The following is a 24,671-nucleotide window of genomic DNA, read 5'->3' on the forward strand; positions in this document are numbered from 1 at the left end:
CTGTACGTCTAAGAGTTTGCGCTTTTTTTTTTATTTTAAATTACAAAATTACAAATGTACACTGTGTGGCATATCAGACCATTACAAGAAAATCTCAGCTGAAGTAAGGGTTGTGGTATTAGACTTAGTGTAGCAAAGCTCTGAGCTTATTGGGTTTCTTTAGAGATACCGGCTTGCTTGCAGATTAAGTTTTCATATAACACCATGACAGTCTAATTTTTTCACACCGCCAAAAAATTAGACTCTGAAAGTGCTTGCGAGTTACAAAATTTTCTTTTTGTGCATCAGAAAAGCCATGTCATTGTCACCACAGGCTCTCAAAGAATACTTAATGTGGAAGTGACTCACAGCACAGCATAAGGCAATTATATACATTTATGTAGAAACATCATGCAGTATAGGCTCATGGCAACACATGGAGCCAAATTCTTGGAACTATTTGTAGAGCAAGTATGATAAAGTACTCAAGTACAGCAGTGGAAGTCTGTTCCAGTACGTTACCATTATTTCAAGCTGCATATATCATAAAATATTCTTTGTGAGATGTATCATGGCAGCACACTGGATAAAATTCTGTCATACTTCTCCATCAGATATCCAGATATCAGTCTTCCTTATGGAAGTAGTCCCACACTCATGTCAGTGTGATCTTCTAGGCCCACGTGTCACTGGTTCTCTGCACAAAGAAGCAGGATAAAGCAGCAGCATAAAATCAGGCCACATCAGGCTGTGTGCTGCCATCAATGCACTTTTTCTTTTGTCTCAAGTAGTTTTGATACCTTGGTACCATTTCAGGTTTCAGTGAGGAATCTTGATAGATGGTAACCTGCGAGACGTATGTGGTGCTTTAAACTGAGCACGAAGATGACACAGCTTCAGGGAGTCAGTGTTAACAGACATTGCACTAACAAACTTTGAATTTAATGCAATGGTGAAAGTTAAACTCCTGCTTTAGGATGTCAGTGATTTAGACCTTTGGCTTTCCTTAAGAAAACTGCATTTGCATATAAAGAGTTATCAGAAAGCAATGCAAGTAAAGCGAACCTTTAATGGTTTCAGATTTTGGAAGTTCAGTCCCTCAGAACCTAAATGAATTGCAATTTAATTGGGAGCTCCATGTATTTTAATAATTGTGCTCCTTAAATAAGACACAAAAAAATGACTTCAGGATTCTACCTAAGTGAATTGGATATACTGCTTGGCTTGACTTATGACACTAGAATTGGATCTTAAATGGTTTTTATCACAGTTGTTATGTGTGTGGAGTTTGCTTTTGTGCATGATTTGCATGTACCCTGACTAGTTAGTCTGTGGCTAACACTGGCAGAAATCTTACAACATATATTTTTGCATTCAATTCAACAAGTGCAGCTGAATATTCATTGTTATTTTAGAAACCAGCTGCCTGCATAGCTACCTACATTTCAATTAAAAGCTCAAATTTAGAAGTCATTTAACAATTAGCTAAAGGTGGTACCCTTTTATAGCTAATTGTAATAGTACAGATTTCTATAATAGATTATTTTTAATATACCACTGTAAGTTGAAGTAAATGTGGGAACAGAGAAGGAAGGTGACTAGAAAGAACTGCTTAAAATGCTTAAGCAAGAAGAAAATTATTCAAAAGGTTTATACTCAAATTCTGTCACTCAACCTAGCAATCAGGTAAGCTTACACCCTTATTTATTTACTCTGCTTATTTTGTCTAATTAACCAAATCTGTGTGGTCTCAGGTATTATAACTGGAATAAAATTTCATCAGCACTTCATTTGGGGAAAAATAATTCTTTAAATGGGAAGGAAGTTCATAGCTAAATTAATACATTTTCACAAAATATGGTTTCTAAGCCTAATTGTAGATTTATTTCCCTTGCATTTGTTAATTACTTTTAAGTACTTATAATATGACAGTTTAAGCTGAAGTACAGAAGACATTAAAGTCTATAATATTTCTATTCTTGACTTATCTTAACAGGGGGAATTTGTCTCCTGTTTGTTGTCACTCTTGCGACAAATGACTGATAGACATTATCAACAGCTTCTTGATAGCTTCAACACAAAGGAAGATCTGAGGGTAAGTAACAGAATTGTCTTTCCACCTGTTCAGGTGTCTTTATTTCTTTTTTTTTTTTTTAATTTATCTACCTTGAAGATTTTTCTGTGCTTTGATGAAACACTTCAGTGTTTAAATACAATCTGTTTTCCAGATTAGCTAACTTTTGCACAGGCTTTAATGTGTACTCAGGTCTACTCTTACGGTAGCACTAGAATTCTACAATGACAGCATATAGAATAGGGATGGGGGCACTATATAATTGCTTGTAAGCCATAAATTTAGCCTTTAAGACCGTTATGAAAATAGCATCAATCTAAGGTTACACAGTGCTGCTTGATTCTTCCTGTCAGGCAGTTGGGTTTTTGTTTGATTTATCATATTTTTTAATTTATTCATTTATTAAATTATATGTGCCAATGGCAAACACGCAGCTTGAGAAATGCATATTCAACTAACTCTCCATTTTTCTTAACTGTGCAGCAAGGCCATTGGCAGGAGGACCTCCCAGACTTGTAACGTCTGTATGCCTCATTTGATCATGCAAGAGAGTAGCTGCAGAGCTGCTCTTTCAGGGCAGCTTCTACCAATTCCATTGATGGAGTTACTGGGTTCATGGAGATACAGCATTTTGAATTATTTTTGGAAGGAGGGAGTTTAAGAAAAAATAAAAAAAAAAAAAAATTCTGCATAAAGATATACACTAAGACTTCCACTCCATTAGAGCCTGAAAAGCTTACACAGTACCAATTTTGATCCACACATGAAATCCTGAGTAATCCTTAATGCCTATTATTTAGACAGTGATCCTAGACAGGAGAGTAATCATGTCCTAGTGTCACAGTGTATTTTTAGTTGTTACCCTTAAATTATCGTTTGATAAACTTAATTACTGCACTGAAAGGGGAATCTACTCATGGTATAATTTCAGATGTCCTTAAATTCTTGATACCTGTTTAGAGCTGTTATGAAGAAAGCATACTATTCATGAGTGTCTCTTCTTTGTAGTGAGATGGTCATATCGAGCTTGAAAATGCTGCTCAGAAGTTACCTCTATAATGAATCAAGAGTACTACCTAGGAGTTAGAGTGGACTCCAGTATACTGTAGTATTTTTATACTGGTATTACAGAACCTATTTTCCCCTAGCATAGTTGCAATCCTTTGGCAATTTTTAGTAAAAGTTGTGGAACCTAGGCATTTTTTACTGAAAATATTTTCCCTTTTGTTTGAGTTCTGAGCAGGTCTATAGTCCTAGGTTTAGATTTTTAGACTTCCTAGAAGTTTCAAGCTTTATTTCCATTTGATGTATTTATGAAACAGTGCTGAGTTTATTCAGACTTTCTTGCTTCTAGAACGTGAAAAATCTCTAGAATTAATGTTTGAATGGTGTTTGATTTGACATATTTATATTCCCCCCACGCACATACCCTACTATTATACAGAAACATATGGAAAGCAGCTGTAGCCAGTGCCATCAGCTATCAAAATAGAGGTCTTAAGAACTCAAGTCCAGAGTTTTTATTTTCATTCAGATCTCATCAAGTCCGCATCAGCTCCACTAGTGATTCAGTGGCAGTAGGTTGTTCATAATTAATTCAGCATGTCTTCTCTTCTGAATCTTAAATAATGTAAGATTCTGGGTTTTTTTCTCTTCACTGAATATCACTGAAATGTGTATAACTCAGGGCAAGAGAGGAAGATGAGTGTTAGTGTGTGAAGCTGGCACTGCTGTTAATCCTGAGGTGACTTTGTATATCTTAGGCTATCTAAACCACCTTGCCACTTACCTCTGTATTTTTCTGCTTTGTTTGGCAAATGTGGAACTTCCGCAGTATTTTATACTGCTTTAAGGTATGTTTCTTAGGAAATGACATCAGTTATGAGTAAATGAAAATTCAGAATGTGTAAATATCTTTGATAAGACTTTTTTTTCTGTGTGAGATGTTTTGAGAGGTTGAAATAGTAGCCATAATTAATCTTGTGGCTAGTGTGTACTTTGGGATTTAAGCTTCAGTGGTAACTACCATCAGCTTGCTGTAATTTTAAATCCTCTTTTTGCCCCCTGGTCAGTGATGTCAAAGTGGATTGGGTCTTCCCTAAGCCATATGACAAGTTACAAATGTGGTGCAGGGTTTCTATGGAAGGACTCATATGCATGTAACCCAGTCCTTTGAATCTACTGTGCTTTTTTGCTTTGCCTACCTCTGTTTGTAATTCACCATCTATACTGAATTATTAGGCACTGATATCACACTGTTTTAGTTCTTGCTTCTGGACTAATTCTCAAGGCGACTATTGTCATCAAGTGCTTGCATGAATGCATGTTTGCACAGCATTTGTGATACTATTAAAAAAATACCCCCACTAAACCACTTCAGCAAACAAAAATTCACTCATGCAAATACTTGTAAAAAGGGAATGGAGATTGTCATTCATTCTATCAAAATATATTTGCAGTTCTTATTCTTTTTTTGTTTCATTGGATTTTGGGTTTATTTTGTTTTATTTGTTTGGGAGGTTTGTTTGTTTCTTTGTTTGGATTTTTGTTTGGTTTTTTTTAACAGTCTGTACCAAAATTATTAAAGTCTGTTTCCAGCTTGTTAATCACAGTACAACCAAATGGAGGCTTTGAAGGAATGACATCTATGCATTTTTATATGATATACATCTAAGTGATGCTTTAAACAAGTGGCTGTTTATGGAAATAGTTCCTCTGTTTTGTAAATATATATAGTTTAAGTAATTGACACGGTGACTGTTTTTATTTTAGTCAGTTCTTTAAGAGAGTTGAGTTTTTTCTATACAAAACAAAAGATAGAAAAAACATTTTGTATTTGAAAACATGTAAATGAAGTGAGAAAGAAATGACAAGGGATTCATAACTGAGTGGTAGCACCAGAGACTATATTTCACTCATTTTTTGAAACATTGAATTAAATGAGGCAGTAATTTTAAATGCTTCCTTTTATCTTTCAATTTTATTTTAAAGATATGCTCCTTTTGCTTACTGCAAAATACCGTCTCTTCTTCTAGTAAATATATTCTATAACAATTTATAGAACAGAGGCACCCTCGTAGGAGGATATTTACTGCTGCAAAAAAGCTCAGATATAATTAATGACAAAAGGTAACAGTGGAAGTTATAAATAGATGTGGGAAAGTGAATGTGAAAAAGAGTATATGTTAGCACAGTGCAGCTTTGACCACAGCAAGGTGGTTTTGGTTGATTTGTGTGGGTTTTTTAATTAATAGATTAAAAGGAGACAAAACAGATAGCCACCTGCCAGAAGGCCTAGTTTTTATCCATTGGCAGTACACTCTACATAATGTGACAGAATAAGCATATAGGAGAGATCTGATGGAGGAAAAGATCTATTTAATGGGAATGGGTGTAAACTTCACTAGTTCTCTGATCCCTCTCTTTCAGTTAAAGGAGCCTGAGGAGGGTAAGATGAGTGTTGAACCCTATCACCAAGTGCAGTTTATTCCACTGTTCTCTGATGACCCCTTGGACACATGGAGAATATCTCTGATGGAGAAGCTTAGTTCTAGTCACCATCCTTCCTCTGCTATGCAGGGACATCTGGTCATGTATGGGACTTCTGAAAGGATGAGTGCTAGGGCAGAGCGGTAGCTCTAAAACAAATGTTTGGGTGGCTTCTGATGTAGATTGGAGAGGCAGTGAAGGAAAGAAGATCTGGCAAAGAAGTTGGCCACAGGAGGGATGAGTTGTCCAGGCAGAGACAGCTCACTGTCAAATCATCCTCTTCCTTATGGGCAACCTGGCACTCTGCAGAAGAGCTCTAGGGTTCTCTACAAAGACTTGATACGCAAGTAGCTTGATAACTCTGTAGTGTGAACCCAAGCAATGGATGATCAAGCTATTAACTTCAAAATGGACTGTTGACCCAAACTAAAATGCTAATATAGATGCACCCTGAGAGATCCAGTGAAGAGTCTGATCTGTTTTACAGAGGATTTTACATGCATACAGGGAAATGTGAAAGAAATTCCAAGGTGGTTTTTGATTAAATGAATGGATGGTTTTCAGTCTGTAAGAAGTCTGTACTTCTCACTTAATCACAGTTTGATAATTTTATCAAGCAAATTTTGCTGCTAGAGGAAATGGAACTGTGATGTTATTTAAGTGGTGTAAGATAGTACGATTAAGAGATGGTATTTAGAGTATGTAAAAGGACAAAATTATACCCTTGCTGTCTCTTAAGATAAAAGGCATATGAGACATTAATTATATGCATACTCAACCAACCAAATGTTAGTTCACTTATACTGCTGGCAAAAATGTTTTTTAAATGTTAAAATCTGTTACTAAATCATTATGATGTGTTCAGCAGAACAGATACTACTATGAAAGAGAATAGTTACAAAATTGATCTTCCATGAATGGTACTTCATAGTAATGTCTTGTGATGTTTTGGTCATGAAATGAAATGAGCAATTGCATCATTCAAAATGCCAGGCATTTTAATGTTGATCAAGCATTTTATGGGATTGCTATGTGGGTTCCTTGCTAGTGAAGGCTGGCACTGAATATTGATGAGCAGTGCTGACACATGAAGGATACCAGCACATTAATGGCAAAGTATGAGACTAGTCAACTGGCTTTTTACCCTTTGGTTATTTTCATGCTTATAATGGATTCCTAGGGAAATGTATTAGCAAATATACAAAAAGTGGATAATGAAAAATAAAAGATAGCTACAGATTAGTTCTGTTAATGGAGGCTTAATAGGTGTATCTTGAAAATCTTACAACTGAAGTTTTTCTAAAGTTTTTTATGAGTAATCTCTTTCAATTATGTTTCAGCTTTGAATTATACTGCATTTTGTTTGTGTGTTTTTAACACGTACCGTAACGTAGAGATATTCAGTTTTACTTGGGTTTTTCAGATCCACAGTTTATATCTAATATCACCACTGAATTGATGACACAATTTTCTGGGTTTTTTTTCTGTTAAATTTAGAAATATTTAGCCTGGTGCTAATGATTCAAAATGTATTGCCATTGTCTACATTTGTTTTGTTTTAGAGTTTGCTTGGAATAAAAGATTTATTCTCTTTTTAGCCTAGTTACCTAAAGAAATGAGGATTATATGATTTTCCTTTGTCATTCTTCTCTTCTGACTTTTGAACAAGCTGATGAACTTCAGCAGGCTTTGGCAGTGGCCTACGTGTCTCAAAGGCACTGAGTTTACACCTTGTGCAGCCCTTGGATTCTAAGACCTTAAACTGTTGCTTGATTTCCCAACAGCAGCCATTTGGTCTCTTAGCAGTCAGTCAGCTTCCTAACAGCAGCAACACGTGTTGTGTCTGGAAAACAGATGGGATAAAAATGGGATATGGGAGAATCTGGGACATTATTGTGAGGTGACATACAGCAGCATTCGAGGCGTTGCTGTATTGTTGGGATTATGCACAGAGCTGCAGAAGTTACAGCACAGGAAAGGAAGGTAACTCTTAAAGAGAAAGAAGAGAGAAGTAAAGAAGGCAGAAGTGTTGGAATTTAACTACAAGGTACAAAGCTGTAGGAAAGCAGTCTGGAATAAACGTATTGCTTATAGAGCTACTTGTTTATCTGTAAAGCTGCATACTACCCATATTCAAACGCTATGTTATCGGCAGTGAGTATCATTTGTACTCTTTAATACAGAGAATTTTTTGGCATCTTGCTCAGAAAACAGGTTGTCTCTTTTATGTAATCTTCTCTGGTGGGTGGGTGCAGGGATCTCAGCTGCCTTTCCCAGTGCCTGCATTCGTCCCCCTTTACAGTGCTTCTCTAATGAAAGACATCTGTTGTGCAATGCCCGTCATCTACACTTTGGTAAATGCACTTAAGAATGTATTTTGGTGTTTAAAATTATTTTGTATCCTTTGGTTGTATCTTCATCTCATCTATGTTTTGGGCTAACTCTCTACAGGTGGTGTGGGCAGAATCAGTACAAAACATTTCAAGGTCAGGTACCACGCTGGTTCTGTTAGGCGTGTTATATCACTTGCCTCATGCTCTTCATGATGTCAAAATTTCCATTTTGCTTACTTAAAAAGTACTGGCAGTACTATACACAATCAATATGGGCCATTAGAAGTATAACCCTTGTCAGTAGTTTTATTTGTGAAAAGAAAATCTGAAAAACCATGTGCTGAGAAGGACTAATGTAATTTAGTTATTTATTAGTCAGTTAAATGACATAGGAGACGATAATGCTACAAGCTCTTAAGCAGTGCTTTCTATGTTCAAAGTCACTAACGTGTGTTCATGTGCAGGTTAAGTGACCTGCATACAGCCAGCCAGCTGTGATAACAGTTCAGGGGCCTGGGCATCACTATGGAAATGACTGGTTTCTGCAAACTCAATGATAAAATTCTCCTTAATCCCTCTCTTTTTCCCATCAAATAATGCCACTTTTAGAATAAATCTTGAAAGTGATGAAAACCTGGCATGATTAAGGAGATACTCAGAACTCTGTAGTGTTTGTAAAGTGCTTTTTTGATTTGCAAATTGTTCTTGGGATCCCATTTGTGGAAGTGTATGGGTGGAAACCAAATGCATCTTTGACATTTATCACATGCATTGCTGTCAATCAAATGGCACATTAATTTATTTTCCCCCTTTTAAGAAAAAAATTAATTAAATCACTTTGACGCTTTCTTGTGGAATCAAAAAAATGAAAAAAATAGTTAGAGGTGTGTCTGTGTTGAAAATAAATGCAATTCTGCTATTTCTATAACACTTTTTTTCTCTGATTAAAATATTTTTAAAGCTCACTGTTCTTTTTAAAGCAGCAAATACATCTGACTGTTTCTTTTCCTTCCAAAGGATTTCCTTCTGCAGATTTTCACTGTATTTCGGATACTAATACGGCCAGAGATGTTTCCAAAAGACTGGACAGTGATGCGTTTGGTTGCAAACAAGTAAGACGTTTTTAATATTAATAAAAAATATGGGTAGTATGCAAAGGTCATGGTATAAATAAATAAAGTTATATGATGTTTGTAATAAAAATTCAAAATATCTTTTATAATGCTGGCTGCAGTTTTTCATTTTTTGAATTTGTTTTAAAATCTCTGGAATAACTTTACGTGACAAATTAATAACATAATCTGTACCTCTTTCTATTCTGAATTTCAGTAAGCACATATAACTGAAAACTCAGAAACACTTTTACAGAATGAAGATGCTAAGCATCAACAGCTTTGTTTTCCAAGTAGCAAATGACAAGTCTCAACAGAACTTCATTGCAGATCTGTTTGTTGAAGTGCTGAGTTGGTAAAGACGTGTTTGGTCTCAAGAAGGAATTATCTGCTGTGATATCATTAATGATGTTTTTGCATGTTTGTTAATTTAGTGCTTGTCAGAAAAAAATCACAAATTGAAAAATTGCAAATCAGGAAATGAGGTACAGCACAGGCAACAGTAATATAGGGCTCTAACCACTGCCTAGTGATACTTTAAAATGGGACCCGCCTTTGAGCTCTTCTTTCTCTGCTAGGCCTTATTTTTAGGAAAACAGGTTCCCAGCATTTCTGAGAAGTCATTACAACAGGTCTGAAACTACTTAATCTTACTTCACCTATATCACCAGCTATCCTTTTTTTGCAGGCTTAGCTTTAGATCAGATAAGCCAGCTGAACAGGCCACACAATTATACAAACACCAGTGTTGGCTGAGGAGGGGGGTTGTGATGGGCAGACCTAGGAATCCAGACTTTAGGACTGACTTAAACTTTCATGGTATGTGCTGCAATGCCTGATCGAAATTGGATTTTAGTCTGCGTTGTGCCTGCTGGCTCCAAGGAGAATTTTAATTCATGGTGCTGTACAGACTACTAGTAACAATATTATTGTTACAGATAAATTTGGCAAAACTTGTGTTCATGAGATATATTTGTTTTTGTGTGTGTGTAGATATACATCATCACAGTATTTGTTCAAACATTCTTGACTTGAAAAAATGACATTTTTTGCTCATTTTCGTTACCTCACTTATTGTTGCTAATCTTGCCAAGTTTGAATGCCAGCAAAAGAGAATTGTTAATCAAAAAACGAATGTGATCGTTTGTTTCTGTGTATGATGTTAAAAAAGATATGGCTGATACTAGCCTGCATTTGGTAAAGATGCTTAAGAAAGAAAAATTGAGAAACACAGGAGAGAGGGAAAAAACATAGGAACTTTTAGACTAAATATATAATCTAAGAAATTGTTATATATTCCAGAAACAGCTGGCCTCACAGATGGCTTTGCAACAGCTGACATGTACAAAACTAAGATTTAGGAACGACCTTGGCACATGTTTCTTAGGCTGATGGTGTTCAGATATGTTAAAAATGATGACTCTAAGTTCTGCAAAAGGAATATTTAGTTGCAGTGGTATTTTAGTTATCACATATCTCCTTTTTGTTAATCATGTTGTTTCTGACCACCTAGGAGGTGACTCTATGTCCCGTTCTATCAGACAAAGAAGACAGGCAGAATTTGTCAATAACTGCTGGTGGAAATCAACCATGAGAAGCCAATCACATCAGCTAACTGAACCTGATAACACACAATTGCACAAGCATTACTCTTGGCAAATGGGATGTAAACACATCTTTACCAATTCAGCATTCAATAACTGCTTTACTAGGCATTTGTTCCTTTGTGGAGGAAATGTTGGTTTGCCATCAAACAGGAGATTGGCCAGGTGTGTCTGCTGTGAACTGAAGGCTCATGGTTCCTATATTACATATCTATGGCTTTGTGTCTGTTCCTTTTTGAGGCAGCAGGAAGGAAAATCCACTTCTGTTCTTTCTTCAGCTGCAGAGCAGTAGTTCTTCTGGAGCTGTTTCTGAACAGGAGCTCCTTCCTTTCACTTGTGTACCCCACTGCCATTGCAGTGGCTGGCTTCCTCCAGCTTCCTCAGGGTGTTCAAAAGCAGAAAGCCACAGACTAGTAGCTTTGCTAGAATTGTACCAACCCAAAATCTTTAAATGCAAAGAGAAGCGCCCAGAGGGAGGATGAGAAGTTAAGGCACTCCTACCCCACAGACAGAAGTGGCTGTGAGCTGTTCTCCCTGAGTTTCACCTGATGGGCCAGAGCACTTCTGATGATCTAAGACTCTTCAAGACTGAAGGTGAAACCTCTTGAACTCCTTGCTTCTCTGTTCATGCCTAAAAGGAAAGACTAGAAGGTCTAGCCCATCTTTTTAAGAGCATAATCAAGTCATCCATTATCAGACTGGATCTTTTCTAACTCCTGCTTCCCAGGAATAAAATGACTGCCATATTTCCTGTCTCAGGTGGCTGCCTTCTTGGCTGTCTGGGCTTCAGCCTGAGAAAAGGTAGCTAATCTGAAGGCTGTGTGCCTTGGGAGCTTCACCCATCACTGCAGTCACATCACCAGCAGCACTGTCTTTTCTCTCCCCTGTCCCTAGGGTGATATAAAAATTCAAACTGTCTGATATTTACAGGAGGAGAGATTTAGACTGTCTGAGCCTAGGGAAGAAGTGAGTCCCAGGAAGGATGTAATCGGGTAATAAGCTTTTCCTGAGGGGAAGAAGGCAAAAGTCTTTTTTTCTTATTATTTATATATGGAGAACTTCAATTACCTGAAAGACTTTTAGGTCTTAAAATGCCATAATTCTTTCAATATATATTTATATATAAAAATACTGCTGCCCCCGGCTTCTTTTTTTTGTGTATGTGGTGTTTTTTTTCTTTCTTGTTGCAGTGTTTTCAGTAGGTATGTAGCATCTGATACTTGGATGCTGTCTGGGTTAAAAAAAACCCCAGAAGATACTCTGAACTCAAGAAGACAAGGCTGTAACTATCCAGAAATAAAGATACTTCATGATGATGCATGATCCATAATCCTGAATGTCTGGATGCCCAACATGAAAAAGTATTAATGGCTAGTGTTATAAAACTACCAAGTGACTTCCAAAATTTGAGAAATAAAGTAACATTTAAAAAGGCAGACTTAGCACTGAATCACAGAAATAGATCTTTTTAGAATTGTGTGCTATGATGGAAAGAGAAGAACATGCAAAAAAATCCTTAATATTTATTAGCTTCTAGCAGTTGAGCAATGAGATAGAAATTAACACTGTCTAAAACTGCATAACCATGTAATATCTGTAGTGAGCTAATCGGTGTACATTCAGCAAAGCAAAATAATTACCTATGGTTATCTAATATTTCTAACGTGGATGTTACTACTGAGTGACAAAATATGGTTTTTATACATGGTATAGAGAAATATAGTTTTGATTTCTTTCATTACAGGGATAGACTTAATTTCTACATCAACTAGGCAGCAAGATAGCTTGCTGGCCCTCTAAGTAAAGCTTCTATTTGTAACTGCAGATGAACACCAGATAATATAGGGAGATGTCTGAATCAGTTGCCTAGCGCCAGAGAGGAATCCAAAATTCTATAATAAAATATGCCAGACTAAAACTGAAGCTTCTGGATAACACCTTCATAATGTCTCTCTCAACTGGAAATCACCATGTAATGGTCACTTGCTTAAGTTACCCTAAGGCTAGGAAAAGAATAATTTATCTAATGCTTTAATTGGCTGATGTCTTTTGAGAGCATTTAACAAACTCAGCTGAACCCCAGGTATGTCTTGTTTTGTTAACAACTGAGGAGGCTGTTGGAGAGCAAAGTGAGTTTCTATCCCTTGCTGAGCAAAGGTTTGAGATTTATAACATACTGTGCCTACATACTGTTGAACAGTGAACTAATTTTCTACTGCTCTCGGTATGCAAGAAGCTTTAATTCTAATGATCTCTGTATGATTAACTGTATATCCTTTCAGCATTTTGTTGAATGGTAGGGATGCTAGATCATACAATTCTCAATTTGAATTTTATAAGCATACAAAACGGATGTATGAATATTATTATTTATAGTAAAATAATTGATCTGTAAAACAAGATTTACTGTAGTGTGTTACTTATACTAAAATTCCAAATGTATCTATTTACAGTTGGGCATGAGGACTTTAAACAGAGAATCCTTTCAGTTATCTAATTCAGTAATGACTGAAAGACATATTATTTCTTAAAAAGTAACTCATACTGAATACACAGTAAAGGAATACATCAAATTAGCATTAGTTTCATCATTATGGCTGCTTTGAAGAATCCTGTTAGCTCCCATGGTGTGGGAGTCTGAGACTCCTACAATGAACAAAAATTCTTTCTTTTATGTAATACATAGTGTTGCTAACAACGTTCTTGCTTTTATGTAATACAAAATGTTGCTAACAACTGAACTCGACTTTCAGTCTGTCACAAAAAGCATGTATATACATAAGTTTGCATGTATGGATAAGTTTGTATACATATAACAATAGATATATACACATATATGTGACTATAGGATTATTTCATTTCTGAAATAAAATGAAAGAAACTTTTTTTTTTCTGTTCAAACACCTCTGTACTCAGGAAAATTTCACTCTGAAATAGCAATGGATGAAATGAGAAGGTGATGATGTATATTTGTCCCATATCAGAATGGAAAAAAGAAAGCTTTCATTTTCTACCATTGGCTGCCCAGGCCAGGTTGTCAGGGCACAGTCCAGGCAATAAACCAGTTGTTGAACTTCTAGGGGCTGCTCTGGATTATTATGGAAGGGTTTGCTGGTAAAATTTGATAGAAAAGCAACTCTCTCAAAAATGCCCTGGTGGAACCTTGGGTTAGCATTCTGTGTCTGAGCCCAGAATAATGTAGTAGCTAAAAGCAGAGGTTTTTCTCCTGTCAATGGTTCTGAACAAATTTGTGGCAGGTGGTGAGAGGATGAAAAGCAAGTCTTGTCACAAACTCAATGTTTTCTAGTTTGATTCTCAGATGGATTTTAAATAAATGTTGTTGTTGTTGGCTAGGAAGCAAATGGGATGTGAATATTGTACGGGATCAGACAGATGTCCATCTGCCCTCTGACTGCTGTCTCTGCTTTGTGCATTTTTGCTTTTATTGTGGAGCCTACATTATAAAGAGAACCCCAGTGTTTTCTATCTTACCTGGTTTTAGTTTCTCTTGTGGATTCAGAATAAGAGTTTGTTGGTCAAAGACAATGGCTTCACCTTTCTAAGTTCAGTTTTGAATTTTTTTTATCTACAGCATATATACTTTCACTCTACAGACCCACATTTTATCAACTAATCCATATCAGACCTTTGGCTTACCAAATAAATAAAAACTGAGCTATGTTGCCTATAGGAAGAAATACTTGCATTGCAGTTATTGTATTATCTCAGGAAAATTCTGAAAGAAAAATATTTTTAAAATCGCATTTAAGATTTCTTGTCTAATTTTCTTCTCCTAAGAACTGAAGCAGATCTTGCTCTTCATTTTCACCTGCCATGGGAGGAATGTGGCAGGAAAGGAATTGTCTCAGACATAAATAGAACTATGTAATGTAAACATGGCAATATGGTGCAATTCTTTCTTGATCTTCTGGAATTTTCTCTTGCATACACTTTTACAGGGTTTTATTACTTTGGACTTAACTTGAAATTTCATGTAGCAATAGTTCTGATGAACTGACCTTTTCTATCAGAACATCTTCCTGAGATACGCAAACTACTTCAATTTTGTGAAACAGATGGGCTGTAAATTAAATCATGAACAGTAACAAGAATGATGGGACTCTTTTTTCCTTATCCATGGGTTGATTCTTAGCTTTGCTTATATTACAGTTTGTTAACGTTTCACTTTGTCTTCTGTGCTGCAACAGAAAGTGCTGTGCACACACTGTAACTCCCAGTTGGTGAAAAAGTGTGGTAAACTCTACAGATGAGTGCTAAACATGGAACACTACTGGGATAAAAAAGCTTCAGCATAATTGTTGAGGAATTAATATGTATAAAAATGACATTTGAGCAATGGAACTAGGAATGAATGAAACTTGAGACTCAAGTTCTAAAAGCAGTCTCAGACTGGGCTGTTACAGGTGTTCAGACACATTGAATCACAAGGTAAAGTTTGGCAGGGACAGTCATTTTAAAAGTAGAGAAATGGAAGCAAACATTTGAACTAGTAATAAGCTAAACGAAACATAGCCATTTTGTAGTTATAAACTTAAAATCTGTCAAAAGGACCAGCAGAAAAATACAATTTCTCTCCTAGGCGGGTTCATGAAGGTATAATTCTTCAGTGTTGCGAAGATGAAAAATACTATACTCTTAAAATATATATGTTGCTGTTATTATATTGTTATTATTTAATAAAATATATTTTGTCTTTAATGCATTGCAAAAGTAGTAAAAAATGAAATCCAAAGTATGGAAAGGGAAACAAATTTTATCATTATAATAGCATACAGATGAAGAACCATGTTCAAAGAAGTACTAGATTCATTAATAGTCGATAGATGGTAATTAAATGAAATATGTAGGTATAACCTTTTTCTTAGAAGGTCTTGAAACAGTTGATTGTTATAAAATACATGAGTGTAACAGTGAAAAGATCATTCTGTGTTTGTCTTCTTTCCTCCTCTGTAAGCATCCACTACTGCCTACTTTCAACAAGAATTTAATGGTTTATATAGATTTTTGGTTTGACTAAATGTGTTGAAAGACATAAGTGCTGCAGAGGTTAGCTTAAGGGTTGACTCATTGAAATGAATTATATTCAAATAATCTTTAAGGATATTCTGCTTCTGCAGATTACCAGACTTGGTTGGTACAATGAAAAAGGCTGTCATTGACCTGTGGTGACAATCACTGTGAAAGGATTTTGGTCGTACATATTTACCTAAGATAGATAAATATAATTCAGGCAGGTGTCAAGGGAGGGCAATGTACAACTGTTTGCAAAATACAGAATAGAGATCTTTAGAAGCAGATCTTTCTTGCAGAGCTCATGCAGTTTTCCATTTATCTGTTGTCATTAATAAGACTCTTTTTCCATAGCGCTGTCAGTGTTCCATATTGGTAATTACTAGATATTTTATATTTATAATCTCTACACACATGTTTTCAGTACCAAGAAAGGTGAAAACAAATTGCTCAACTGTATATATTAGTTCTAGTAGGACAAACTGTGTATTAATAAGCCTGATATCAGCATTATTTGCAGAACAAAATCTATGGTTTGTCTTTTTGATCACTTATATCCTTCTATACAGAACATCATTTTCCAGCACACATTCTTACATCATATCTATTTTTTTTTGTTAATATGTATGTTTTCTGTTAATAGGGGCTGTTAGTAGTCAGATATTTGTATATGTTTAAAATGTAATTAAATTAAAATTTAATGCCACTGTATATGCTATTTTTTCATTGGAAAATTGTCTGGCTCTGAGTATTAAATATGAATTTCCACTTAATGAAAAACTACTGTCTTTTTCATTCTTTTCTTCCCAGTGTGATCATTACTACAGTCTTGTACCTTTCAGATGCCCTCCGCAAAAACTTCTTAAATGAAAACTTTGATTACAAGGTAGAGTAAATGTATCTAACATAAGATAGATGCAATAGCTGCAAAATCATCATCCTGTGGCTTGATTGTTTGTTATTAAACTTAGCTCCAGCATCTAAACAGTTAGATCATATACTAAATCAGCAATTTCAAGTGCTCAGAGGTTAATTTGCTTCTTAAATATAGGACTGTCTTAAAAACCAGGTATACTGTGCATTTTTTTTAATTCCTTCATATTTTTCTTTTTGTTATTTCAGTCTCTGTGTTTGACTACTTATTCAGGATTTTTGTGTAGTGATTTTTTTTATTATAGAAACTAATTTTTTGTAGTTTTCTATTTAAATATACCAAAAAATGTTCCCATATTTAGAAGGTAAAGTTTTCTGATTTGGAGGGATGAAAAAAATTATCTGCAACTCAGAAACCTTTACATTTAAAAGATGTAGAATATGTAAAATAGATGTATATCTGCTGAACATTTTGGGGTTGCTGAAAAGTATATTTGGATGCAAAGAAATTTAGTCCAAAACAGTTTGAGTAATTTATTAGTTGAGAGTGAAACAAGTGATGTGATTTGAAAATTTGCATCTTGAGCGGTCATAAAATGATGATACTGAGAAAATGAAATAACCAAATGCCATATGCTTATTGTAGATATGGGATTCCTACTTTTTTCTTGCTGTCATTTTTATAAACCAGCTATGTCTGCAACTGGAGATGTTTACACCTTCCAAGAAGAAAAAAGTTTTAGAAAAGTAAGTACTGCAGTTAGCTTCTAGAAAACTGTAATAGAACAAACACTTCTCGAAATGCAAGGCATGGAACGTTGCATAAAGGCCTACCGAAATGGTAACAGTAACAGTATTTCCACTGGATAGAATGAGAATTTATTCTGGCCTTTTGTATAAGTTGTCAGAGCTGATAACAGTTTTCGTAGAAGTACCCAAATTGGTTCAGATATTGGCAGCAAAATAGCCATGTTGTAGCAGTGCCAATATTAGTTTCCAGTTTATGCATAAGTTGACTAAGACTGGTTCAAGTGTTTCTGCCAGGCACAGCACTGTTGTCTGTATGAATTGTATTTCCTTAAGCTAGAGCAAAACTATTTGTTCTTAGAGAGGGAACTACAGCATATTACTGCACAAAATAGCTTTTGCTTCACAGCTGTGTTACTGATGTATAGCATTTAGAAAGAACTGATACTGGGGAGGAACTTTTTACAAGGGTAGGTAGTGACAGAACAAGGGGGAATGGCTTTAAACTGGAAGAGGGTCGATTTAAACTAGATATTAGGAAGAAATTCTTTCCTGTGAGGGTGGTGAGACACTGGCACAGGTTGCCCAGGGAAGCTGTGGATGCCCCCTCCCTGGAAGTGTTCAAGGCCAGGTTGGAAGGCGCTTTGGACAACCTGAGACGCCTGGGAGGTGTCTCTGCCCATGGCAGGGGGGTTGGACTGGATGGTCTTTAAGGTCCCTTCCAACCCAAACCATTCCATGGTTCTATGATTTTGACAATATTGCAGTAAACCTAGGTTTAGGAAGCCGATTTTAGCTGACTGCAATGGAAAGTGCAAAAACTTGCTACTTTTAAAGTAGCTTGTTATGGACCACAAATGAGACATTTCATTTAACAAGGCCACAGAATGGCATATGAACTTGATTTTCTTAAATGATTTTTCACTGTTTTGCTTTATTTTTTAATACAATGCAGATATGGTGACATGCGGGTAACAATGGGATGTGAAATCTTCAGCATGTGGCAAAATTTAGGTAAGTAATTAAACACATCATCATCAGCTCATAAAATGAAAAAAATTTATTATTTCTTCACCTGTTAAATTCACTTGCTAGTGATAGAGGAGTTGTTGATAATTAAGTTCACATGAACTCTTGATTCAAGTTTAGGAAAACTGCCATTTGTTGTTCTCTTTTATACCTAAACTCCGCTTTCTATGCCTTGATACTGTATCTGACCTATCCCTATTTCTTCAAAGAGAACTGAAAGAATACCATCAGAGAAAATTAGAAAAGAAAGTACAGCTCTTTTGGGGCAGAATTATGATGCCTGGAAATATTTTTATATTCACAATTTTAGTTCTGTTGCCAAACAGTTTAAGGAGCAGACATATATCTTAACTCTGAAGCTCTCTTGAGATGTTGGATTTGCATCAAATCTTCCCCTGAGTCCTGGTTGCACTAAAATATAAAGACATAAACAAATCAATGACTGATGTATAAAGGACACGTCGGACAACACGAAAAAATACATGCTTGGATATAAACTTAGTAACATTTTTATATTTATAAGCAATAACTGTCAAATGAAAGTATGAGCCTCAGAGAAATGCAGTTAAATGTTTTTTGGGAACAAAATCAAAACTGAGTAGAAGATTTGGACGCTGCATTTGTCATCTTTACACTTCAATTATTCACTGGTTCATTTCATTAAAGATATGAAGACCATCGGTGGTTACTGAGGTACTGTCATCTCAATTCTGTAAATCTTTTCCCCAGCAAGACATGTAGTTGTAAAACACTGGTCATTCTCATGGTCTACTAGAAAGAGAAATGTTCAAAATAAGAAATGTTTGCTTATTCATATCTTGTTAACATCTGTTGTGCAGCATATTTTACTTATTTACAGTATTTAGTATTGCTCACTCAATCTAAGGCATCCCTCTAAATTATTTGGCTACATCATGGGTATTCCTGAACTGGTATATCAGGGGTCCACTCCTGAGTCCCATCTCCTTCATGCACGCTAGGATGAGACCTTAGCGTGCATCATCTCCCTGCTCACGTTGTTTTCTGCTGAACAGAAACCAGTATGTGGGCAAGGTTAGAATCATGATGCCTTTCAATAGGGATGAGTTCTGCAGTGTACAGTATGGAGTTCATCTGGAAATGTGTCCAATTAAATACTGTAGTGAGGATATTTTATGTAATTGGTGTTACGCTAGTCAGCATTTTACAGCTCTCTTAGCAGTAAGATTCATCATAAGCCTTGATCCTTGTACAGTCACCTTGCTTTCTTATGGATATGCATCCCAAGATGTTTCCAGCAGAGGGAATTTTGGTTTTCCTTTGAACAAACACAGACAGCAAACAGAGCAGCAGGCAGGGGTGACTGCCCACTGGAATATCAAGAGGTAGGCTGGGACAGAAATTAATTCCCAGCTTGGAAAGACAGTGCATTGTGATTCATAATCCCCCTATTCTGAAGATGTCAGAAGTCTTACTCCTGGAAAACTGAAACTAAATGGTCAGTCTTTACTGTATGCCATTTCTACCTTTCCTGACAAGAACTTAGTTTTGTAGCTTCTGCTAAGCAGAATATGGCGAGTTAATGGCAGATTTTTAGCACTGTTTTTAAAGCGAGTTGTTTTGAGAACAGCTGAGTCACATCTTCCCTTTCCTACAGTCAAAACATATATTTCCATTTCTGTACTCACAAAACTAAGGATAGGTAAAAAGCGAAGTACTTACCTCTTTTTGATGAGCGTGGAATACCCGACAGTGAACCATTTTGTAAATGCCAGACTGTAGAGCTTAGAGACCAAACCATTCTTGTGAAAAATAAGTGAAATGCCCAGAGAGTGCTTTGTCTCTCTTTGTTCTCCTTCTAGAAGACTAACTTGGGATACAGATAAGCCGCTGTCACTTCTGAACTTACCATTGCACAATAAAATCTGATAAATTGTGTTGGTCTTATATTCTTCTATTGTCTACAGCTTTTCTCTGCATGTTTTGGGCTTAAGAAATAGCCCATGCTGTGATGGACATGAGATAAAAAAATCTATAGACATTTAGAGTGCTATTTTTTAATTCTTCCGATAATATTTGAATTGCTTGCTAGCTCACAGGACACCCAATTCACTTTCAAGTTCATGTTCATTTTCATTTTAGGGGAACACAAGCTTCACTTTATTCCAGCATTGATTGGCCCTTTCCTGGAAGTGACCTTGATCCCTCAGCCAGACCTGAGGAATGTAATGATTCCCATTTTCCACGACATGATGGACTGGGAGCAAAGGCGAAGTGGCAACTTTAAGCAGGTACTGCATGGGAAGTTGTTTATAAAACAGGCCTGAAATTCAAGAACTTCAGAGTGAACTGGTCCCAGACACTGATGGTTCAGGATGGAGAAGGTAGCCACAACATTATACTTGTTGGAGAAGGATTACGAGGGTTTCCTCTTTTTACTCTCTGCAGAGGTAGTAAGATTTTCCAATTGATGCTATCATGTTAGTAATGTACGACAAGGGATAAAATCCATGGTCTGCTGAAGTGAAGAGCAAAACTTGAGTTGTCTCCAACAAGGCTGATTTTGTTGTGGTGTTTTTCATCTCTGCTTTACAGCAGTACAGACTATTGGTTAAAGAGGAGTCAACTAGCTTCCCTTACGGTTAGTATGAAAAAAGATCAGATGGTCCTTCTGAGGAATGTTCTTCTGCAAGGATCCAAGCATTCTTGATGCTCAAACATCTTCTTAACAGGCTAGGAAGGAATGGCCAAGTGTGCCATCTGCTCCTGCAGCTCCCACTCAGTTCCTTCAGACTGCTTCAAACCATTTCTCAGTGCCCTCCTTCCTGCTGCTGCAAATGAAGGAAAACAGAAGTATCTGAATTACTCCCAGGCAGTCATAATGCCTAGGGTGGGAGCTGTATCTGAAACACAAAACAAACTATTAAGAACGGAGGAGTGCATGTGAAGTAAGTAGGTAGCTTTTCACTATCAGTATATAAGTTTATTGTTAAAAATCACCATAGAAATGTTAACAAGGAGGGAGAAGGAAAAAAATCCACTTCTTCTGCTTCTCTGTGTTTTCAGCTTGGGTTTAAATGTAAATTGTAATAGATTTATTCTTTAATAAAATACCTTGACAACAGCTTGGTTTCTCCTCTAGATTTATGGTTGCTAACATATTACTGCTAAGAAGGAGGTTTGAAATATTAACACACAGTGTAGCCTCACCTCTCTATATTTTTTATAATCAATACCCTTTAAAATATGCATTGAAGGACTCATTAGCCACCAGATACGTCCTGTAAGTTTCTTTGACAGCTAATGCGTAAATCCAGCAAACTGGATTTCTAGCCAAATACACTGGCAGGTAAGGAAGGTTGGAAAAGTAAGTCTGAGCCCCCAAGTGTTCTGAACAGTAAGACATTAATGACAATTAATTTATAAAGAGTGGAGTGCAGGTCAGAAAAGATTAGATTTTTATTGAAGTCTAAGAAAATGGCTTGTGCTTACAGCCCTGCAGTGAGAATTCAGGCAGTTTATTTGGGCTGTGTGATTTTTGTCTGACTCCATAAATAGATAGCTGCCTTAGCAGCAGCAAATGCTACTCAGCCTGTAGTTTTAAAGTCACATCGCTCAATTTAAATTAGCTCCCTCCCTCAAAAAAAAAAAAAAAAAGCCCACCAGAAAAAGAAAACCCCACAAATCTTGGGAATCATAACAGCTTCAAAGAGATGAAGTGATTTCTCATCAGATTTACATGAGTAACGAATAATTCTAAGATATGCATTTAGCAAATTCCCTTACTTAAAAACAAACCTTTTCTCAATTTCCTTTACTTTCATTAAAGGAAAAAGAAGCTGTTTACACCACACTTATATGTTGCAGGTGGAAGCAAAACTGATTGACAAACTGGACAGCCTAATGTCGGAAGGTAAAGGTGACGAAACATACCGAGAGCTCTTCAACAGTATGTGAGTAATATGTTTATCTTACATTAATTCCTTGAGTTCCATTGGTTTTATCAGAAGCTAATGTCATTGTAGAGAAGTAATGCTGAGAGTTGTGAATCTCATTTTTTTCTTTTCTTCTTTTGTATGGCATCTGTAAAGTCTGGCTGTACTTCTTGCATGCAGCTATAACTGGGAAAGGCTAAATCTGTTCTATCAGAACATTTTTCTTTACCTACTAATTTTAAAATCAGAAAAGCAAGAAATGTTTCATAATTGCATAGGGTGCAGGCAGAGCTCAAATGGAGCATTTTGAAAACAAAGCGTGATAATTCATCGAAAAGCTGTTTAGTAAGTAATTTTCTATTGCCAGAAACTTGTACTCATCTGTGCAGTGTCACTTGTTGATTTCTTGGTTAATTTATATAATTTTATTTATTCTGATAAGATTATCTCCTATGATTTTATTTTATAAATAATTTGTTAAGCTTTTAGTATATTTTAATAAATGACATATCACTGAAATCAAATAGGAAAAGCTAATAATAATGCTGAAGTCCCAAAGGTTGCCCTTAAGTTTTCCCACTGACTGAAATAAATGATTGTCACAGAGTACGGATAGAAAATAACTAACTGAACCCTCTCTCTGTTGTTCCTCAGAACTCAATTCCACCTAAGTGGAAGATTTCAATAATTTCTGGTGTGTTTAGCAGGAGATGTGTTGTTCCTCTTCAGGATTCCAAGCTGTGTATTCTTCACTACTATTAAACACATGATCTTTTTCTGTTTGTATGGCTTCTTAACCATTCCTTCTTCCTTAAGTATTAATTTTAGCTCTGTTGTCTTTGCTTAAATAACATGCTGATCTCAGTGTCTGTGAATAGCAAATGTATAGTAATCTGTAATTGCATTGAGTTGAAAGAAATAAAGTTCCTAAATATTTATCATTTACAGAAGGAAAAGTGGTTAGAGAGATTAGGCAGAATATTATGGAAATGGATGAATAATGGTAAACAAAAGTACAGTATGCTAAAGCTGACCTTTCTTGTAATTATTCATGATTTTTTTTTATCTGAGTAAAGATAATAAAAGGTAAGATGATTTCAATATTTTAGTAACACAGTATTATAACTTCAAAATTAAGTCATTAGGAGAAAATCTCTAATTATAAAATGAAGTCTAAATGCATTCTCTTGTGCAGAATACATCAGGATGGCTTGCTGAAATAATTTAAAATTCTATAGGAAAGCATATTGGTATGAAATATAGTTGCTGATTTTTTTATGGTTTTGAGTTAGATTTAAACTGGGGGATGTTAAACAAGATACAGTGAAAAATGGTGAGAGCCTTTTATAAATCTAAATGCTGAAGACATAGTCATGGTAATTTAAATTGCAAAATGTCTCACAGCATCAGTTTACTTGTTTCTGTTCTGGTATAATAGAAGCTAAAACTAAACTCTTTGGGAAATTTCAAGTAACTGCTCAAGTTCACTTCCAGCTTAAGAAAAAATATTATTTATCATCAGTTTTTCATCTGAGTTTGATTTGACTCCATACATTAACATCTCTCAGGAGGAGAGCTTGCAGAAGATACTAATGTAAAATGGAGGATGACATAGTGTTCCAGGGTATATGAAGGAAAATTATTAAAATCAGGTGGACAGTATAGGGAGCTGAATGTAAGGGAAGGAGTCAGTTAGCCTGAGATTTTTTTTATTTATCCCATGAGTTATTTAAAATAAGCAATATTAGAGTGTCTTAGAGTGGAAGAAAGCAGAGTTGTTTATGCTGAAGTGGCAGAGATGTGGTGTGTACCCAAGGACTGTGGAATGGTAAGATAGTTTTGTAGCAAGCAGTGGTTTTGTAGTCTTTAATGAAAGCAAATGCTGCAATATTACCTGATCTTTCTAAAGAATCGGCATGGTTGGTTTTGATAGGTACAGCTGAGTGCCAAGGGGATGCACATACCTACTTTGGATACAGTTTAGTAACTGCAGTGGGTGTGACACTTGCAGGTTTCATCATGGTTTTTGTTTATTTTGTCTGAATCAGAAAATGAATTTAAATCTCCCAACTTTCACGTTAACTGCTTTTTTTCTAGACGCAATCACTGCATCTTTCCTTTGAACGTCTTCTGTTTTCAAAGAAAAATTATAAGTATCTCTGAGCATATCTAAAATATGATGTGCTTAGAATTCGCTGCTTATAATGGAATTATCTTTATCAAATCAAAAGACACAGTGAAAGTAAGGGGAAGACTGGTGTTAGTTTTGATCAATGTTTTTCTAAGTACTTGAATGTGACCACTCAGTGATTAGCTCCTGATGTCATTTGAAGAGCTGCAAAGCATGGAGTAGTGAATGTTTTGCTATCGAGAGAAACTAGATGCTTGGTACCCAGTGTAACTGTGGTATGAAAAGTGTCCTGATCTACATTTACACTGTAACACTGCAATTGAATTCCAGAGTTAATTAGCACAGGGAAAAGAAT

The 24,671-nt window shown here is 35.9% G+C and overlaps 1 protein-coding gene across 1 annotated transcript in view; it reads left to right on the forward strand.

The window, feature by feature from the left end:
* The window catches only part of DOCK4 (dedicator of cytokinesis 4), a gene marked incomplete at its 5' end in the record, with an annotated part of 119,660 nt that overhangs the window by 58,043 nt on the left and 36,946 nt on the right, over nucleotides 1-24,671 (forward strand). The window contains 7 exons of the mRNA XM_010183173.1: nucleotides 1,976-2,074; nucleotides 8,893-8,987; nucleotides 16,433-16,508; nucleotides 17,142-17,242; nucleotides 18,198-18,256; nucleotides 20,393-20,541; nucleotides 22,118-22,203. Coding sequence (XP_010181475.1) covers nucleotides 1,976-2,074; nucleotides 8,893-8,987; nucleotides 16,433-16,508; nucleotides 17,142-17,242; nucleotides 18,198-18,256; nucleotides 20,393-20,541; nucleotides 22,118-22,203 — 665 coding nt within the window. The remainder of the gene's footprint in view (nucleotides 1-1,975; nucleotides 2,075-8,892; nucleotides 8,988-16,432; nucleotides 16,509-17,141; nucleotides 17,243-18,197; nucleotides 18,257-20,392; nucleotides 20,542-22,117; nucleotides 22,204-24,671) is intronic.

The sequence above is a fragment of the Mesitornis unicolor genome, unplaced genomic scaffold (assembly GCF_000695765.1).
Source record: "Mesitornis unicolor isolate BGI_N332 unplaced genomic scaffold, ASM69576v1 scaffold7394, whole genome shotgun sequence".
Lineage (NCBI taxonomy): Eukaryota > Metazoa > Chordata > Aves > Mesitornithiformes > Mesitornithidae > Mesitornis > Mesitornis unicolor.